The 14,388-nt window shown below is 37.0% G+C and overlaps 2 protein-coding genes across 2 annotated transcripts in view; both read right to left on the bottom strand.

The window, feature by feature from the left end:
- Nucleotides 1–818: 818 nt before the first annotated feature.
- On the bottom strand, nt 819–3,659 carry LOC107598544 (N-acetyllactosaminide beta-1,3-N-acetylglucosaminyltransferase 2-like). Its single transcript, XM_016289917.1, has 2 exons — nt 3,542–3,659; nt 819–2,089 (listed from the first exon to the last, which is right to left on the bottom strand). Exons 1-2 carry the CDS (start codon nt 3,657–3,659, stop codon nt 819–821), a joined length of 1,389 nt encoding a protein of 462 aa, XP_016145403.1.
- A 5,842-nt stretch (nt 3,660–9,501) lies between these two features.
- Nucleotides 9,502–14,388, bottom strand: part of commd1 (copper metabolism (Murr1) domain containing 1) — a 7,342-nt gene continuing 2,455 nt past the window's right edge. The window contains exon 3 of the mRNA XM_016289931.1: nt 9,502–10,162. Coding sequence (XP_016145417.1) covers nt 10,055–10,162 — 108 coding nt within the window. The 3' untranslated portion in view covers nt 9,502–10,054. The remainder of the gene's footprint in view (nt 10,163–14,388) is intronic.

Below are 14,388 nucleotides of genomic sequence, written 5' to 3'. Positions count from 1 at the left end.
CATTTTGAGCAAATAATCGTGATTCGTCGCATCAAAGTGAAAGAAGGTGCGCAAATATGTCCCAGCTAACAGGGAATGTTCTCAGAATGTTCTAGCAAGGTTCTCTAAAATGTTCTTCCAGTAACATTCATAGAACATTTGTTCAAAGTTCTCTGGTCTTTAGTAATGTTCTCAAGACGTTAGCACAGAAAGATGATCTCATTCAAAGAACATTCAAAAGTAACATTCCTATGATATTTGATTCAATGGAATGTTCCCTTAACGATTGCGTAAGCAAGAAAAAAATGTTTATCCACACTTTTCCCGTAAGAGCGGGCACGGCCATTTGTAAATTTTATGGGTCTGGCTTCTGGTGTCATTCCCTTCCAGCTATTTTTAGCCGTACAAAACAGCTCGTTGTGCTGCTTGATATTGCAAACTTGTGTTTCTTACCATATTAATTTAATGTATTATCTTAATTTTAAAAACTATTATATTATCTTAATATTAATCTTATATTAAAACAATTGTATTTTAAAATCTTTTTAAAAAACTGTTTGCACTACTGTTTTGTAGAGCAAACAGTTTTACCATTTACTGCACTTTGCTATTTTTCTCGTTATTTCCATACCGCGGCTAATGAACCGGAAGTCTCGTACATTCACAGAAAACGGCTTACTTCCAAGTTGAAAAATAAGGTGGATAAAACCTTTTAAAAACTGGATGTTTTGAGAACATTCAGAAATAATGTTTTTATAACTTAATGGGAATGTTAGCAAAATGTTCTTGGAACACATTTTTGTTAGCTGTACGTCAGTAATAGAACAGGGCATTGGGTTCTATTGGCTTCTGTTGCGTCGCTTTGCGCCCTTCGCTTGCGGTATATGTGCGATGTAACATTTCGCTTTTGGGTCATTAATCCAAGACCAGATCTTTATCATGTCCTGGGGGCTCCTGGGATGGACCAGAATCAGCCTTTTGTAAGCACAAGGATTCTCTCTGTGCTTCTCCTCAATGTCAAAGGTCTTAAAGCCCATGTGTTTCCCCGGTACTAGTCCCAGTCTCTTCAGACACATCCCAGTGTAGACGTCGTCTATCGGGTACAACGTGACCAGACGCGAGATTGTTCTTAACCGCAGCCCCAGATTCCCAGAATACAGGTAGCCTCCGCCTCCGGCGTACGGTGGGTACACTCCTCGAAACACGCTCTCGGGGATGTAATACTTGAGGTGTTTGGTCCGGTGTGGTCCGGCATTGGTGATCACATCGCCAACAAAAAGGTCCCGTGTCTTGGACACAGAAAAGTTGCCCAGGTAAGCCAGCATATGCCGCGTATTGACGAAAACGTCATCGTCGCCTTTGAACACATACTTGGCAGAAGCGCAATGAGTCCCAAACCACTCCAGAAAGAGGACTTCCTTTAAGGTGAGATTGAAGAACGAGTCTCGATAATCCCACTGCAGGACGTCGCCGTACAACGCCGCTTCGTGCTTGACCATGTCCGACAAGTTCGGGAAGTGGTCTGTCGCTGCCGTGCTGCCAAGTAGGAACACTATCACAATGCGCCGGCCGTCGAGGATCCCAGCGCGGCCCCATGATTCCCGGATGGCCTGCCGTCGGTCGAAATGTGCCGCAATGGACTTCACTGCAAGCAAGAGGTACGGCGTTTCAGAACACACGTTGGGTGCGTCCGTTATCAAGGGGTACGACCTACATTCCATGTACAACAAGAAGTCCTGGAATCGCTGCGGTAGGGACTTAAAGTCTTCAATCTCTGTCGTCACCCTGCTGTCCGGCTTGCAGGGACTCGTGCGATTCAGCCAACGTGGGATTCCCCGAAATTCTCGAGGGGCCTCGCTGCCATTTGCAAGTGGCAGGTAGTAGATGTCATCGAGACGCTCCTGCACACGATTCCAGAATGCCAGACTGACCTCCGGCTTCTTCCAGAAATGTTTGGGTGTCAGTTTCCCTCCATTGTACATGTCTCGGCCATGCCCGTAGCTTCGGGACACTTCCACCACGATGTAGATGAGGAAGTTGGCTAACATCAGCAATCCCAGCACTTTGGTGGTCTTCCAGTTGCTGTTCATCTTGAAGATGCCCTCACCACCTGAAGACACAGAAAGAGATTTTTTATATGTTGGGTTACAGTCTGGGAACAGAGGTGTGGAAAGGTGAAAGTCTACAGAATGTGGTGGAGAAAGTGGGATGGGCAAACCACAATGACCTGGAAAGTAGAGAAAGTTACGTTAGTAACTGTTAGTTACATTAGTCAAAGCCAGTTAGTATGGACTTGAGCTGTGAGTGTTTGATCCATCGGCATACAGAATGTGTTGAAACCTCAACCATACACCAAAATAAAGATATTTACATTTTTAAAAATAAAGGTTCTTTAGCATTGATGGTTTCATGAAGAACATTTAAAATCCTTTTCCATTCCACAAAAGGTTATTTATAGTGGATATAGTGGTTCTTTAGACTATTAAAATGTTCTTCACACTAAGAAAATAATGGTACTCTTAAAAAAGGTCCTTTTGAGAACTAAATATGGTTCTTCTATGGCATCACTGCAAAAACACCTTTTGAGAACCTTCATTATAATGGCATCTATGGTTCCATTAAGAATCTTTAACATCTGTGGAACCATTTCACTAAATGTTCTTTATAGTGGAAAAAATTTCAATTTTTCAAATGTTCTTTACAATAAGAAAAGGTGAAAGGTTCTTTGGGGGATTCAAAAATAATTTTTATCATCATCTATCTTTTCTAACAAAAAAAAACTGAAACAAATTTTTTTCCATGCCACAAATTCTTCTCATTTTTCATTATTTAAAAAAAAAAAAATTATAAATCACTTTTTAATTTAAATTTTTTTTAATTTTTTTTACATATATTTAGTTTAAAAAAGCATCAAAAATTACTCTAACATTAATGAAAATTATGTCACATAATGTTGTGGGTCACATTTAAAAGGGTCAAAACTATTGGTTTTGAGTAGATGAGAGTGCTAAAGGCTTGTAGTGTTTATGTAGCACATACCTCAACCCAAAAAAGCAGCAGTGGGCTCACGCAAAGTCAGAAACTAACCACAACGGATACATAATTCCTCCACCATGAAGTGCAATGAACAACCTTTGCATGTCAGTTTTAGTAGATGAATAAAAAGAGCTTAAATAATTCATCCAAAAATTAACCTTCTATCATTAATAATTTCAAATGCTGCATTTTTTTCCATGCAACACAAAATAATATTTTTATTATTAGTTTTTTGATTAAATTTAGTTGTTTTTAACATATTAATACTCAAAAATTAATACAATAAAACACCATAAAAGCACAACTGGTGCTTGCATGTCTCTTGAAGTGAAATCATATCTTTGTGCATCATTTTGTGCTACACACAAAGCTGTAATATGATTTCATAAGGCTCAGAAGAAAAATAACTCTTCTAGGGTGAGTAAAAATAATTTAAATGTCTAGATGAACTATTTCTGTGTGAAAGAACCAGCTAAAAACATGAAGAGTAATGAAACATTAAAGTAACGGCTGGTCCGTTACTCACAGCGAGGACATCTGCAGGGTAAGTCTAGGGTGAGATCCATGAGTGAGTCCGGTGTGAAGCGTCCAGGGTTTCTTCTCCTGTAACTGTACATGAACAGTAAGGGATGAACCTGCTGCATATCAGCAAATGTTTGATATATCGAACCCAAGATTTCTCTCTGTTTCAGACTCCACACCATTCTACGTTGTGCTTCCTTCTCTCATTCATTCATAAACATCATGTGTTCCTCATGACACCAATTACAGATGTGCAACGTCAGACTCTTCGTAGTCTCGTATAGTCAAACCTTTGACTAAACAGCTCTGCTATGGTCCACACTGCAGTTTATTTTGACCCAATAAGACAGGAAGAGACCATTTAAAATGTGTAATCTCAGTTTGTGTTGATCAAATAGGTAGTTTAGGGATGGGTTTATGTCAAATAGATGATATACCTCAGATTCTGTAATCAGCCCCATGATATTCAGTTTCAAAGATCTGACATCAGCTTGTCATATTGTGCTTTCAATATGCACCAGTTGAAGGTGGTCTGTGATGTAGCGTTGGAGACTAAACTCTTTCAGACTGCAGGAAACCTTCAAAAGCATTTCACTGTTGGACAACAAATCTATTTTATGACTGCACTTTAGATCTGACCACACTGACACAATGCTATCATTGCCCTACTTTAACACTTTTCGTAACTGAGTGAAAGCTTATTAGCACGGTCCAATCCAGACAATGCATTTAGGATGCTATCACTGATTTTATTGTCAGAAAGTCAACAATTAAACTCTTCAAAGGCTTCTTTAAACAATAAATTGGTTAATAAAAAGGGTTTAAATGCATAAAGGATATTTGTGCTATTTAATATATTTAAATACTGCAAGTTTGCATTTCATTGTTTTAATTCATTTTGAGTAATACCGAATCTGTTTTTCTGCAGGTGAGATGAGTAAATGCATGTAAACATCTAGTCTAGAACTACAATACCCATCATGTTCAGACAGTGCAGGCCTGTCGCAATAATCAATATATCGACTTATCATGCAATATATGTACATGACCTCAATAATTTTTGGTGACCCAATATATCGCCCATTATATTTACTTAAAAATGAATGTCACCATGTTTTGTACATCCACTTGCGCCTGTGTCTTTTGCAGCTTCTCGTACATAACATGGTGTAGTCATGAGGTGCTATACACTCTTAAAAATAAAGGTGCTTCAAAAGGTTCTTCAAGCGATGCCATAGAAGAACCATTTTTGGTTCCACAAAGAACCATTCAGTCAAAGTTTCTTTAAAGAACCATCTCTTTCTTACACTTTTATAATCTGAAGAATCTTCTTTCGCCATAAAGAACCTTTTGTGAAACAGAAAGGTTCTTTAAATGTTAAAGGTTCTTTATGGAACCATTTAGACTATGGCATCGTGAAGCACCTTTATTTTTAAGAGTGTAGTTCAAATTAAAGAAATGCTTCTACAAACAAAGTTTCATCTGCAGATGTGGTCTTGTTTAGCGATCTGTGCTTTTGTGCATATATGCCATATATTCAGTGGCATAAAATGGTCTTTAAAATGACAATAATATCACTTATCGCAATTATTTCTGCGGCAATATATCGCACAACAAAAAGTTGCTATCGTGACAGGCCTAATGCCTCTGCACCTTACTCATGATTTCTCTAAACATGGGGACAGGAAAGCTGGCATTCATTAAATGGGAAACAAAGTTGTTACTCATTTGAAAAAGTAACAGATATTTTTTTTTTGAAATTATTAAGTAATGTGTCACTTTACTAGTTACTTGAAAAAAGTAATCTGATTACATAACTCACGATACTTGTAATGCGTTATCCCAACACTGTCTATAACACAATTCATAATAATGCCAGTATTTATGTTTTGGCAACGTACCGCCTGGTAATGCTCTTAACAAAAACTGCTTGAGTGGCCTACTGTTGCTATTACATCCTCAGGTGAATGCAATTTCTGTTTACCGCTAAGTAAAATAGATCCTAAAAAATGGAACAAACTGAATTCCGTATGGATTTAATGCGGAATGGAAAAAGAAAAACCTGTAAATTACAGGCAAAACACTGTAAATTGCTTTCAGCTGAATCATTTAGACCACTTACTCACTCACTCACTGAATCGTTTAGACCGAATTCTGAGTTAATACTATAGCTTGCTTGGTAAAGCAACAACAAGCGAAGAAAACAAAAAAACTAAAATTGATGTATGATAAACCATAAAATATGGTTTTCCTTCATATGTATTTAAACTGTGCTTCATCAAGTCCCTTGATGAAACCTGTGATTTTAAAGGTGTAGTCAACATCCCGAAGGCACAGGCTCATGCTTCTGTACAGACACTGTACTGTAAACAGCAAATAAGTTGTGTGTGTGTGTACTGTACATTAGATCTTTGACTTGCCTACACATGTTGATACTCTTATCATTACGAGGAATTTTCAGCTAGCCTATTTTTGTAAGCTTTATGCAAGTAACAGACTGAAATTCAATAGCCTATTTACAGCAAATCCTCTCAGATCAAACATGACACCGGTTGTTGGACACTAATTAAAATCGAACAGTTCTCAAATACATCATAACTCAATTTCATGATGTGCACCATATCTTATTAAAGAAGGTTTTCAATGACATAAATTCAGTTGTTTTCTTCTCCCACGTAACTATTGCATGACTGATGGATTATGGCACATATAGCCTACACTCTTAAAAATAAAGGTGCTTCGAAGCGATGCCATAGAAGAACCATTTTTGGTTCCACAAAGAACCATTCAGTCAAAGGCTCTTTAAAGAACCATTTCTTTCTTACCTTTTTGTAATCTGAAGAACCTTCTTTTGACACAAAGAACCTTTTGTGAAACAGAAAGGTTCTTTATGGAACCATTTAGACAAAAAACGTTCTTCTATGGCATCGTGAAGCACCTTTATTTTTAAGAGTGTGTTATATTTTTGGGAGACATCCAATGGTCATTGTACTTGTATGGATACGATCTACAGTATGCAAAAAGTCTTTAATTCAGACATGAGACCTGAGAAAATTACAATTTTCCTTTTTTTCGTGAACTATCCCTTTACAGATTTGATAGAAAGATAGATATTCGCATTCATTTGTTTTATTGTAACTAATAATAATAATAAAAAGACAAATCTTTTATTTGCCCTAATAAAGATATGGGTGGTTGCAGGTAAACAACAGACCTATCAAAAACAACGACATTCGTATCATGTAAAATACATTTGATTAGCAATTTTTTTTAAATGTAATCATTTCTACCTTATTTTGGTTTTATTCTCGCTGTAGTTTTGTTGTTTCCGCCGCAATGTCGTAAAGACGCTGTGTGATTCGTTGTGAAAGCGAAATTACTTTGTTTGATCTTCCAAAAGAGGACGATATCTGCTTCGTCATGCCTGGAGCTGATCCGTGCTGGTCGCTGAGGAAATACTTCCAACTTCGCGCTGTGGATCGCCGGATCGGCTTTCACCGTGGACGAAGCGGAGTCCAGCCCGGGGTCGTCACATGTGGTTGCCGCAGGCATCACAGTATGGTAAGGGGCGTAACATTTCCGTCACACGCTTGAGGAATTCGGCCAATCACAAAGCACTGGATAGCTGGCCAATCAGAGCACACCTGGCTCTTCAGACCGATGAGCTTTGTAAAAATCGACGCATTTCAGAAAGGCCGGGCATAGAGGAGAAACAGTAATGTACAGGATGTGGAAAATAATTTATGGTTTTTTAACCTTAAACCGCATAAACACATTTCATTACACCAAATACACCAAATAATGTTCTTTTTAGCAGCATTATATGACCCCTTTAAATGCGTTTGTTGCCTAAAAGCAATGGAATACAGATGTAGCCACCATAAATATTACTGCACTTATGTAGTATTTTTATTTATTGGTATTTTCCATTATTAAAGAATTGATCCTTTTAGTATTTATTCCTACTAAGTCAAATAAGGCATAATAAAATCACTCTGCTGTTTTTAATATTAGTATTCTGACAGCAAACTGCATGTGGCACTCATTTGCACTACAAATATTTTGTTAAAACTCTTTTTGTTCTTTTTTAGTAATGAGATCAATTTTATGTAAAAAAAAAAAAAATCTATTATATATTTTTTTCAGATCAAATATTTTTCTAACAATATTCTATTCTGTTCCATTCTATATTCAGCACAATAACACCAGGACACCAGCATTAACAGTTAGTTCTGTCAGTATCAGGCTACTAAAATGAACAAACGACTCATTATTTGATTGTGACCATTACCAACAGATTCACAAACTTTATTAGCTTTATGCAGACTGTTCAGAAGGCTTCAGGAGCGATCATCACTAGTAACCTCATATGATACTTTTCAAAGGCCGCAGTTACACCCATTGTCTTCTCATCTGAATAATTAACAGGACATCCACCAGCTTTTAAGCTGGTTAAACCACACATTTGCTGTAAAAGACAGAAAGGGGACCATCTGTTTGAGCTCCAGCAGGAACAAAAGCACACTGATGTGTTTGGTCTACGATAAACACACATCAATCCTCATCTGGTTCATGTCCATGTATTCACACCTGCGAGACAAGAGACACGTCTCAACCTGTTCCCCTGAAGGGTAGATGGTGTAAACCCGTTTTAAATATTTAAACAGGATGGGTGGCATCCAAATCCATTAGTAACCGAGTTTCCAAACACAGACATAGACTAAACATGATACAGGAAAGAAAAATAAATCACAAAGGGGTGCAAAATAGCATCCAAAACTGTTAAAAAAATAAACTCAAAACGTCAGTGGATGTTGTCCTGTCACCTCAAGAGGAAATCACATGAAAGATAAAAGTCATTTTATTTTTTTATCATTTTATAATTTATCATTATTGTTCTTATTACAATTATAGTTTTAAAAATAAATGATGAATAAACAAAATTAATTATAACAAAAATACATTTGTGCATGTCGTTTTGTTAAATAACGGTAAATCTAATCTTTAAAAACAAAATCAAATCTAAAATACTACAAAGAAATGACATTTGTGTCATAACAAGCCACCAATTTTAACCCTATCATGAACAATATGTCATCTAGGCTTTGTAACATATGGGAACAGTGGGCTTATCTCTTCTCAATATAACTTTGACTTTCAGAATGATGACCTTTGCTCAAAAACACAGCAGTGATAAAGGTGGATTATGATATTAGTATCTCTGCAGTTCCTAGAACACTAAATCATTTAGTACACATAATAAACATTAACTCACATGAATTAAGACGATTTCCAGGTCCACGTCAGGTCATTGAGTCACCTGCGCTGCCACTGCTCACCATTTATCTAGTTATTAATTTAGTTACTTAGTGACTACATAAAAGCGCCATTAACCCTGTGAAGTGATTTAAAGCACAGCAAATAAATCTTGAAACAAGGACTGAAAACTGGTAGGGCATTAGCAAAGCAAGATCATTAGTTCGATTCACATGGGGGGGGGGGGGTTTTTGGGTTTCTCTCATAATTACATAGTTAAAGCATAAAAGCACAAGTGTTCACTTAAAGGAATAGTTCACCAAAAAATGAAAATTTACTGAAAATGTCCTCACCTTCAGGCTAACCGAGATGTAGATGAGTTTGTTTCTTCATCAGAGCAGATTTGGAAAAATTTAGCATTACATCACTTGCAGTGAATGGGTGCCGTCATAATGAGCGCCCAAACAGCTGATAAAAACATCACAATAAAAGCTGCACGTTTGTAAGAAACAAAGGAATCCATAATATTGCTTTCTTCAGTGAAAAAGTCGTCTCTTCGGAATCAGGAGAGAAATATGCACAAGACTCTCATTCTGACGGCACCCATTCACTGCAGAGGATCCATTGGTGAGCAAGTCATGTAATGCTATATTCCACCAAATCTGTTCCCATGAAGAAATAAACTCATCTACATCTTGCATGGCCTGAGGGTGAGTAGATTTACAGCAAATTTTCATTTTTGGGTGAACTAATCCTTTAATACTCAAACGTTAGTACTTCAGGAATATAAATAAACTATGAACTATAAACTATAAAACTAAGGCTGATGATACACGGGGCAACTTTTTGAGCAATTTTGCCAGGCAACTTTTTTTCGAGCAACGTTGCTTGGGCACTTTCCCATTGAGAATGGGTAACAAATTTTTATTTGGATAATTTAGATCAGTCGTGGGCTCTTTGTCTCTCCTGGTTGCCCGTTGATGGCAACATTTCCCAAAGTTGCCCAGCAAAATTGCTCAAAGTTGCCCAGTGCTTCATCAACCTAACACAGAATACAGAACCTGAAATCCTGTATGAGGAAATAATCATGAATTTAAAAAAGTAATAGACTCACAGATATCCAAGTTTGGGGTTTGACAATGATTATTTATGATGAATATAACTTTATGACAATACAGCATATAAAACAAGCACATTCCCTCACTCTCTCTCTCTCTCTCTCTCTCTCACACACACACACCTATGAAGAGGCAGATGAGCTCTAGCTGCGGTGCACCACGCTGTCGATGCTCTCCTGAAGTTCTGCCATCTTCTTCAGCACCAGATTCACCTTCTGCTCATCAAACTCCAAACACACAAACTCAGAGCTCTAAAGTAGAGAGAAAGAGACAGAGGCCATTTACATGCAGTACGAGCAGTGAACCTGAACTGACCCAAATGCACTTTAAACAGCACATAAGTGCTCCGTGTCGATGGGTAATTTCAGTAATGCTGCTGACACACCTGTTACAGAGTCAACCTGCATCAACACAGCGGCGTAAGATTCACAATACGGGAAACAAAGTAGCTCCCACTCAAAGAAAAATGACATCAAAAATCCTCAGAATTCTGAACTTGTTATTTAGAATCAGTAAATAGAATGTTTTTTCAACCGTTTGAATGACAATAAAGAACTAGATTTGCATTTCCTGAAGGGTTTCCTGGAATTCTTGATTCTGATTGGTCGTTCAGCATTCTGTGAACAAATGTTTCCATGGTGATGCTAAACTGCATAATTAATCATTGTCTGAACAGTTTTCCTACTTAGTTTGCTATCTCTCTGCACTCTTTCATCTCACAAAATTGTGAATCAATATTTTATGTCCATTATGTCCAAGTGGAATAATGCATTCAGCCTTCAACTCTCGCCTGGATGCGGATCACCCTCATGATTTATTTTGTGATAATGACCAGCTGACTACGCTAGTTACCGTAATTACAGAGCAGCAAAAGAACAGTGTCAAAGCATTTTTTGTAAAATGATCCAGAAAGGCAGAAGAACAGGACTCAGATGACATCAGCAGCCGAAGCAGGTTTTTATGACATCATCGGGATACCCGAAGTGGCTCCAACACAAATACAGCCTAAAACTGACCTACAACATAAACACTATTTGCTGACTTGCACTGGTGTCTCCTTCAGGAAAGACCAATTTGGGTAACCCAATATAAGAAATCTCTTATGCTGCTCACCAAGGCTAATCAAAAATACAGTAAAAACAGTAATATTATGAAATATTATTACAATTTAAAATAACTGGTTTCCGATTGTAATACATTGTAAAATGTAATGTGATCAAAGCTGAATTTTCAGCATCATTACTCCATTCCTCAGTGTCACATGATCCTTCAGAAAGCATTCTAATATGCTGGTTTTGAGATCAAGAAACATTTCTGATTATTATTACAGTTGTGCTGCTTCATAGTTTTGTGGAAACTGTGATGCATTTTGTTCAGGATTCTTCGATGGATATAAAGTTCAAAAGAACAGCATTTATTTGAAATAGAAATCTTTTGTAACATTATAAATACCTTTATTGTCCATTTAGATCTATTTAACATATCCTTGCTAGGGTTGCAAAGGGGTGAAACATTTCCGGAAACTTTCCAAAAATCCCTGGAATATTCCCCAAAAATCCGAAAGTTTGCAAAATTTCTGGAACGTTTCCGAAATTTACTGGATATTTTCCACCTTTTTGCAACCCTAATCCTTGCTGAATAAAAGTATTAATTTATTTGACAAAATGTTTTACTGAATTACAGAGAATTTTTTTTTATAATACATTAATGCTAATTGTTACTTAATTTTTTTCATAATACACTGACTAATGTTAATTCATAGAACTTGTATTATTAGTTGTATTCATTGTTAGTTTATGATTTCCAATGCATCAACTAATGTTAAAAAAATTAAACCTTATTTTGAATGGTAACTGGTTGAAAATAGAGAAAAAGTGATAAATTAAATATCAGCAACTGGGCTGAATTTCACTAGGTAATGAACTAGAAGGACTCAAATATACATAGTAAGTAGACTAGTAAACTATGCTAGTGCTACATCCACACAGATTATGACAAGTGCATTTAATAACAGGCGTGACTCTCAGAGCGTCCTGTTTAGCTGCTGCATGAATGAATCAACTGATGTCAAGTTCCTTTTGTGTGCTCACAGTAGCCATATCACATCACCTGTAACCATAGCGACAGTGACTCCAGTAAATATAATAGCATTGGAAATCACAATTGACGATATTCAATAAACGAGCCCAATTAAGCTGCAAATTAATCTGTGAAATTGAATTAACTGACAGCAGCTGCAAGCACGGAGCGCAGAGCTGAAAACAGCAGCATGACCTGAACTCTTCAGAAAAGGTGTGACAGACAACTAGACAACAACAGGTCCGTCCTGAAAATGTAATGCTTTTTCACTCCTATTAATAATTAAACTATAAGTAACCATATTAGTGCTCTAATGCAGTGGTTCCCAACCCTGGTCCTGGAGGCACCCCAACACTGCACATTTTGCAGGTTTACTTTCTCTGACACACCAGTTTCAGGTCTTGGAGTCTCTACTAATGAGCTGATGATCTGAATCGGGTGTGTTTGATTAAGGAGACATGCAAAACGTGCAGTGTTGGGGTGCCTCCAGGACCAGGGTTGGGAACCACTGCTCTAATGCATGACTGCGGATGTGTAAAAATAGTCTCTTCCCGTCCAACACAAACACGGCACTATCTGAAATGATTTGTGGTTTTATCCTGCAGTAATTGATCCCGTGACCCTGAATGAAGAATCAATCTCCTCATTTCAGCTTCATTGCACCCGTGATGAGGGATTTTTCTGCTCTCCTGCTGCTCTGAAGACAATTGAACACTCCACAGTCCTCTATTCTCCGAGCGTGAATCATACAGCGTATAATGCATCTCTCTGCACATGGCACGAATGACACAAAACAATCGGAGCACTCACACTGACAAACAAACGCTGCAGAGGAGAGGAGGCTCTTCTTACAGAGCTAACTGTGCATTTACAAAAATACAATCACATTGTAAAACAAAAAAAGTTAAACAATAACATTCAGCAGATATTACGGATAAGCATCTCAAATCTGCAAACATAAAAACCCTAAATGATCTTCACAGGAAAGAGCTGATGATAAGCAGAAAGACATAATGGCAGAATAATAATGGCTAATGTCACTAATGGGTCTCTGTTTCCTGTAAACCAGACCTCTTGATATCACAGAAGCAAAAGACATGGATTAGAGCTCAAAACCTCATGCACATACTGAAATCAATATATTTCAGGAACATACTGATCCTGCTGAAAAAAACAATAGACACCGTCACAAAATGTGTAATGGTTTTACTGGTTATAATGGGAATTGTATTGGTTTTAATGGAAACTGTACTGGACCATGTGCATCTCTTCTGGTAATTGGTCATCTTCTATTGGTGGCTTGTTAAAATCAATAAATCCTAATGGAACATGTCCCAAAACGCACTACAGGAAACCATTTTTAATGGTTTTAATGGTTTGTAATGTTATTTGAAGTTTTTTTATTTTCAGTATGGGTTTAATTGTAATAATGGCCACTACTACATATTTTGATTGTAGAAATGCTGAGTGTGTTTCTGTACATAACAAACGGATCATAATATGAAAGCCAGCATAGACTACACAAATATGCAAGAAAAAAATATAGTCTTACTGTAATAGTGACGACTAGACGAGTAAAGTTCGCGAACAAACTTTGAAATTGGCTTGATAATGCCTCGTCTGAAATATAGACGCAGGTGTAAAAGCTTGACGTTTGAAAGTCTAGATAGATAGATGTTTTTAAGCATGTTTTTAGCATGTTTCTAGCATGATTAACCTGTTGTTAGCAGGTTTTTAACATGGTTAGCCTGTTGTAAGCATGTTTTTAAGTATGATTAGCATGTTGTTAGCATTATTAGCCTGTTGTAAGCATGTTTAGTATGATTAACATGTTGCTAGCATGTTTTCGCATGATTAGCCAGTTGTTAGCATGTTTTAGTATGATTAGCCGGTTGTTAACATGTTTTTAGCATTATTAGCCTGTTGTAAACATGTTTTTTAGTATGATTAACATGTTTTTAGCATTATTAGCCTGTTGTAAGCATGTTTTTAGTATGATTAACATGTTGCTAGCATGTTTTAGTATGATTAGCCTGTTGTTAGAATGTTTTTAGCATTATTAGCCTGTTGTAAGCATGTTTTTAGAATGATTAACATGTTGCTAGCATGTTTTAGCATTATTAGCCGGTTGTTAGCATGTTTTAGTATGATTAGCCGGTTGTTAGCATGTTTTAGTATGATTAGCCTGTTGTTAGAATGTTTTTAGCATTATTAGCCTGTTGTAAGCATGTTTTTAGTATGATTAACATGTTGCTAGCATGTTTTAGCATGATTAGCCTGTTGTTAGCATGTTTTTAGCATTATTAGCCTGTTGTATGCATTTTTAGTATGATTAACATGTTGCTAGCATTTTTTAGCATGATTAGCCGGTTGTTAGCATGTTTTAGTATGATTAGCC

Source organism: Sinocyclocheilus grahami, unplaced genomic scaffold (genome assembly GCF_001515645.1).
Source record: "Sinocyclocheilus grahami isolate Dianchi unplaced genomic scaffold, SAMN03320097.WGS_v1.1 scaffold252.1, whole genome shotgun sequence".
Classification (NCBI taxonomy): domain Eukaryota; kingdom Metazoa; phylum Chordata; class Actinopteri; order Cypriniformes; family Cyprinidae; genus Sinocyclocheilus; species Sinocyclocheilus grahami.
This window is presented reverse-complemented; position numbering and strand designations above follow the sequence as displayed.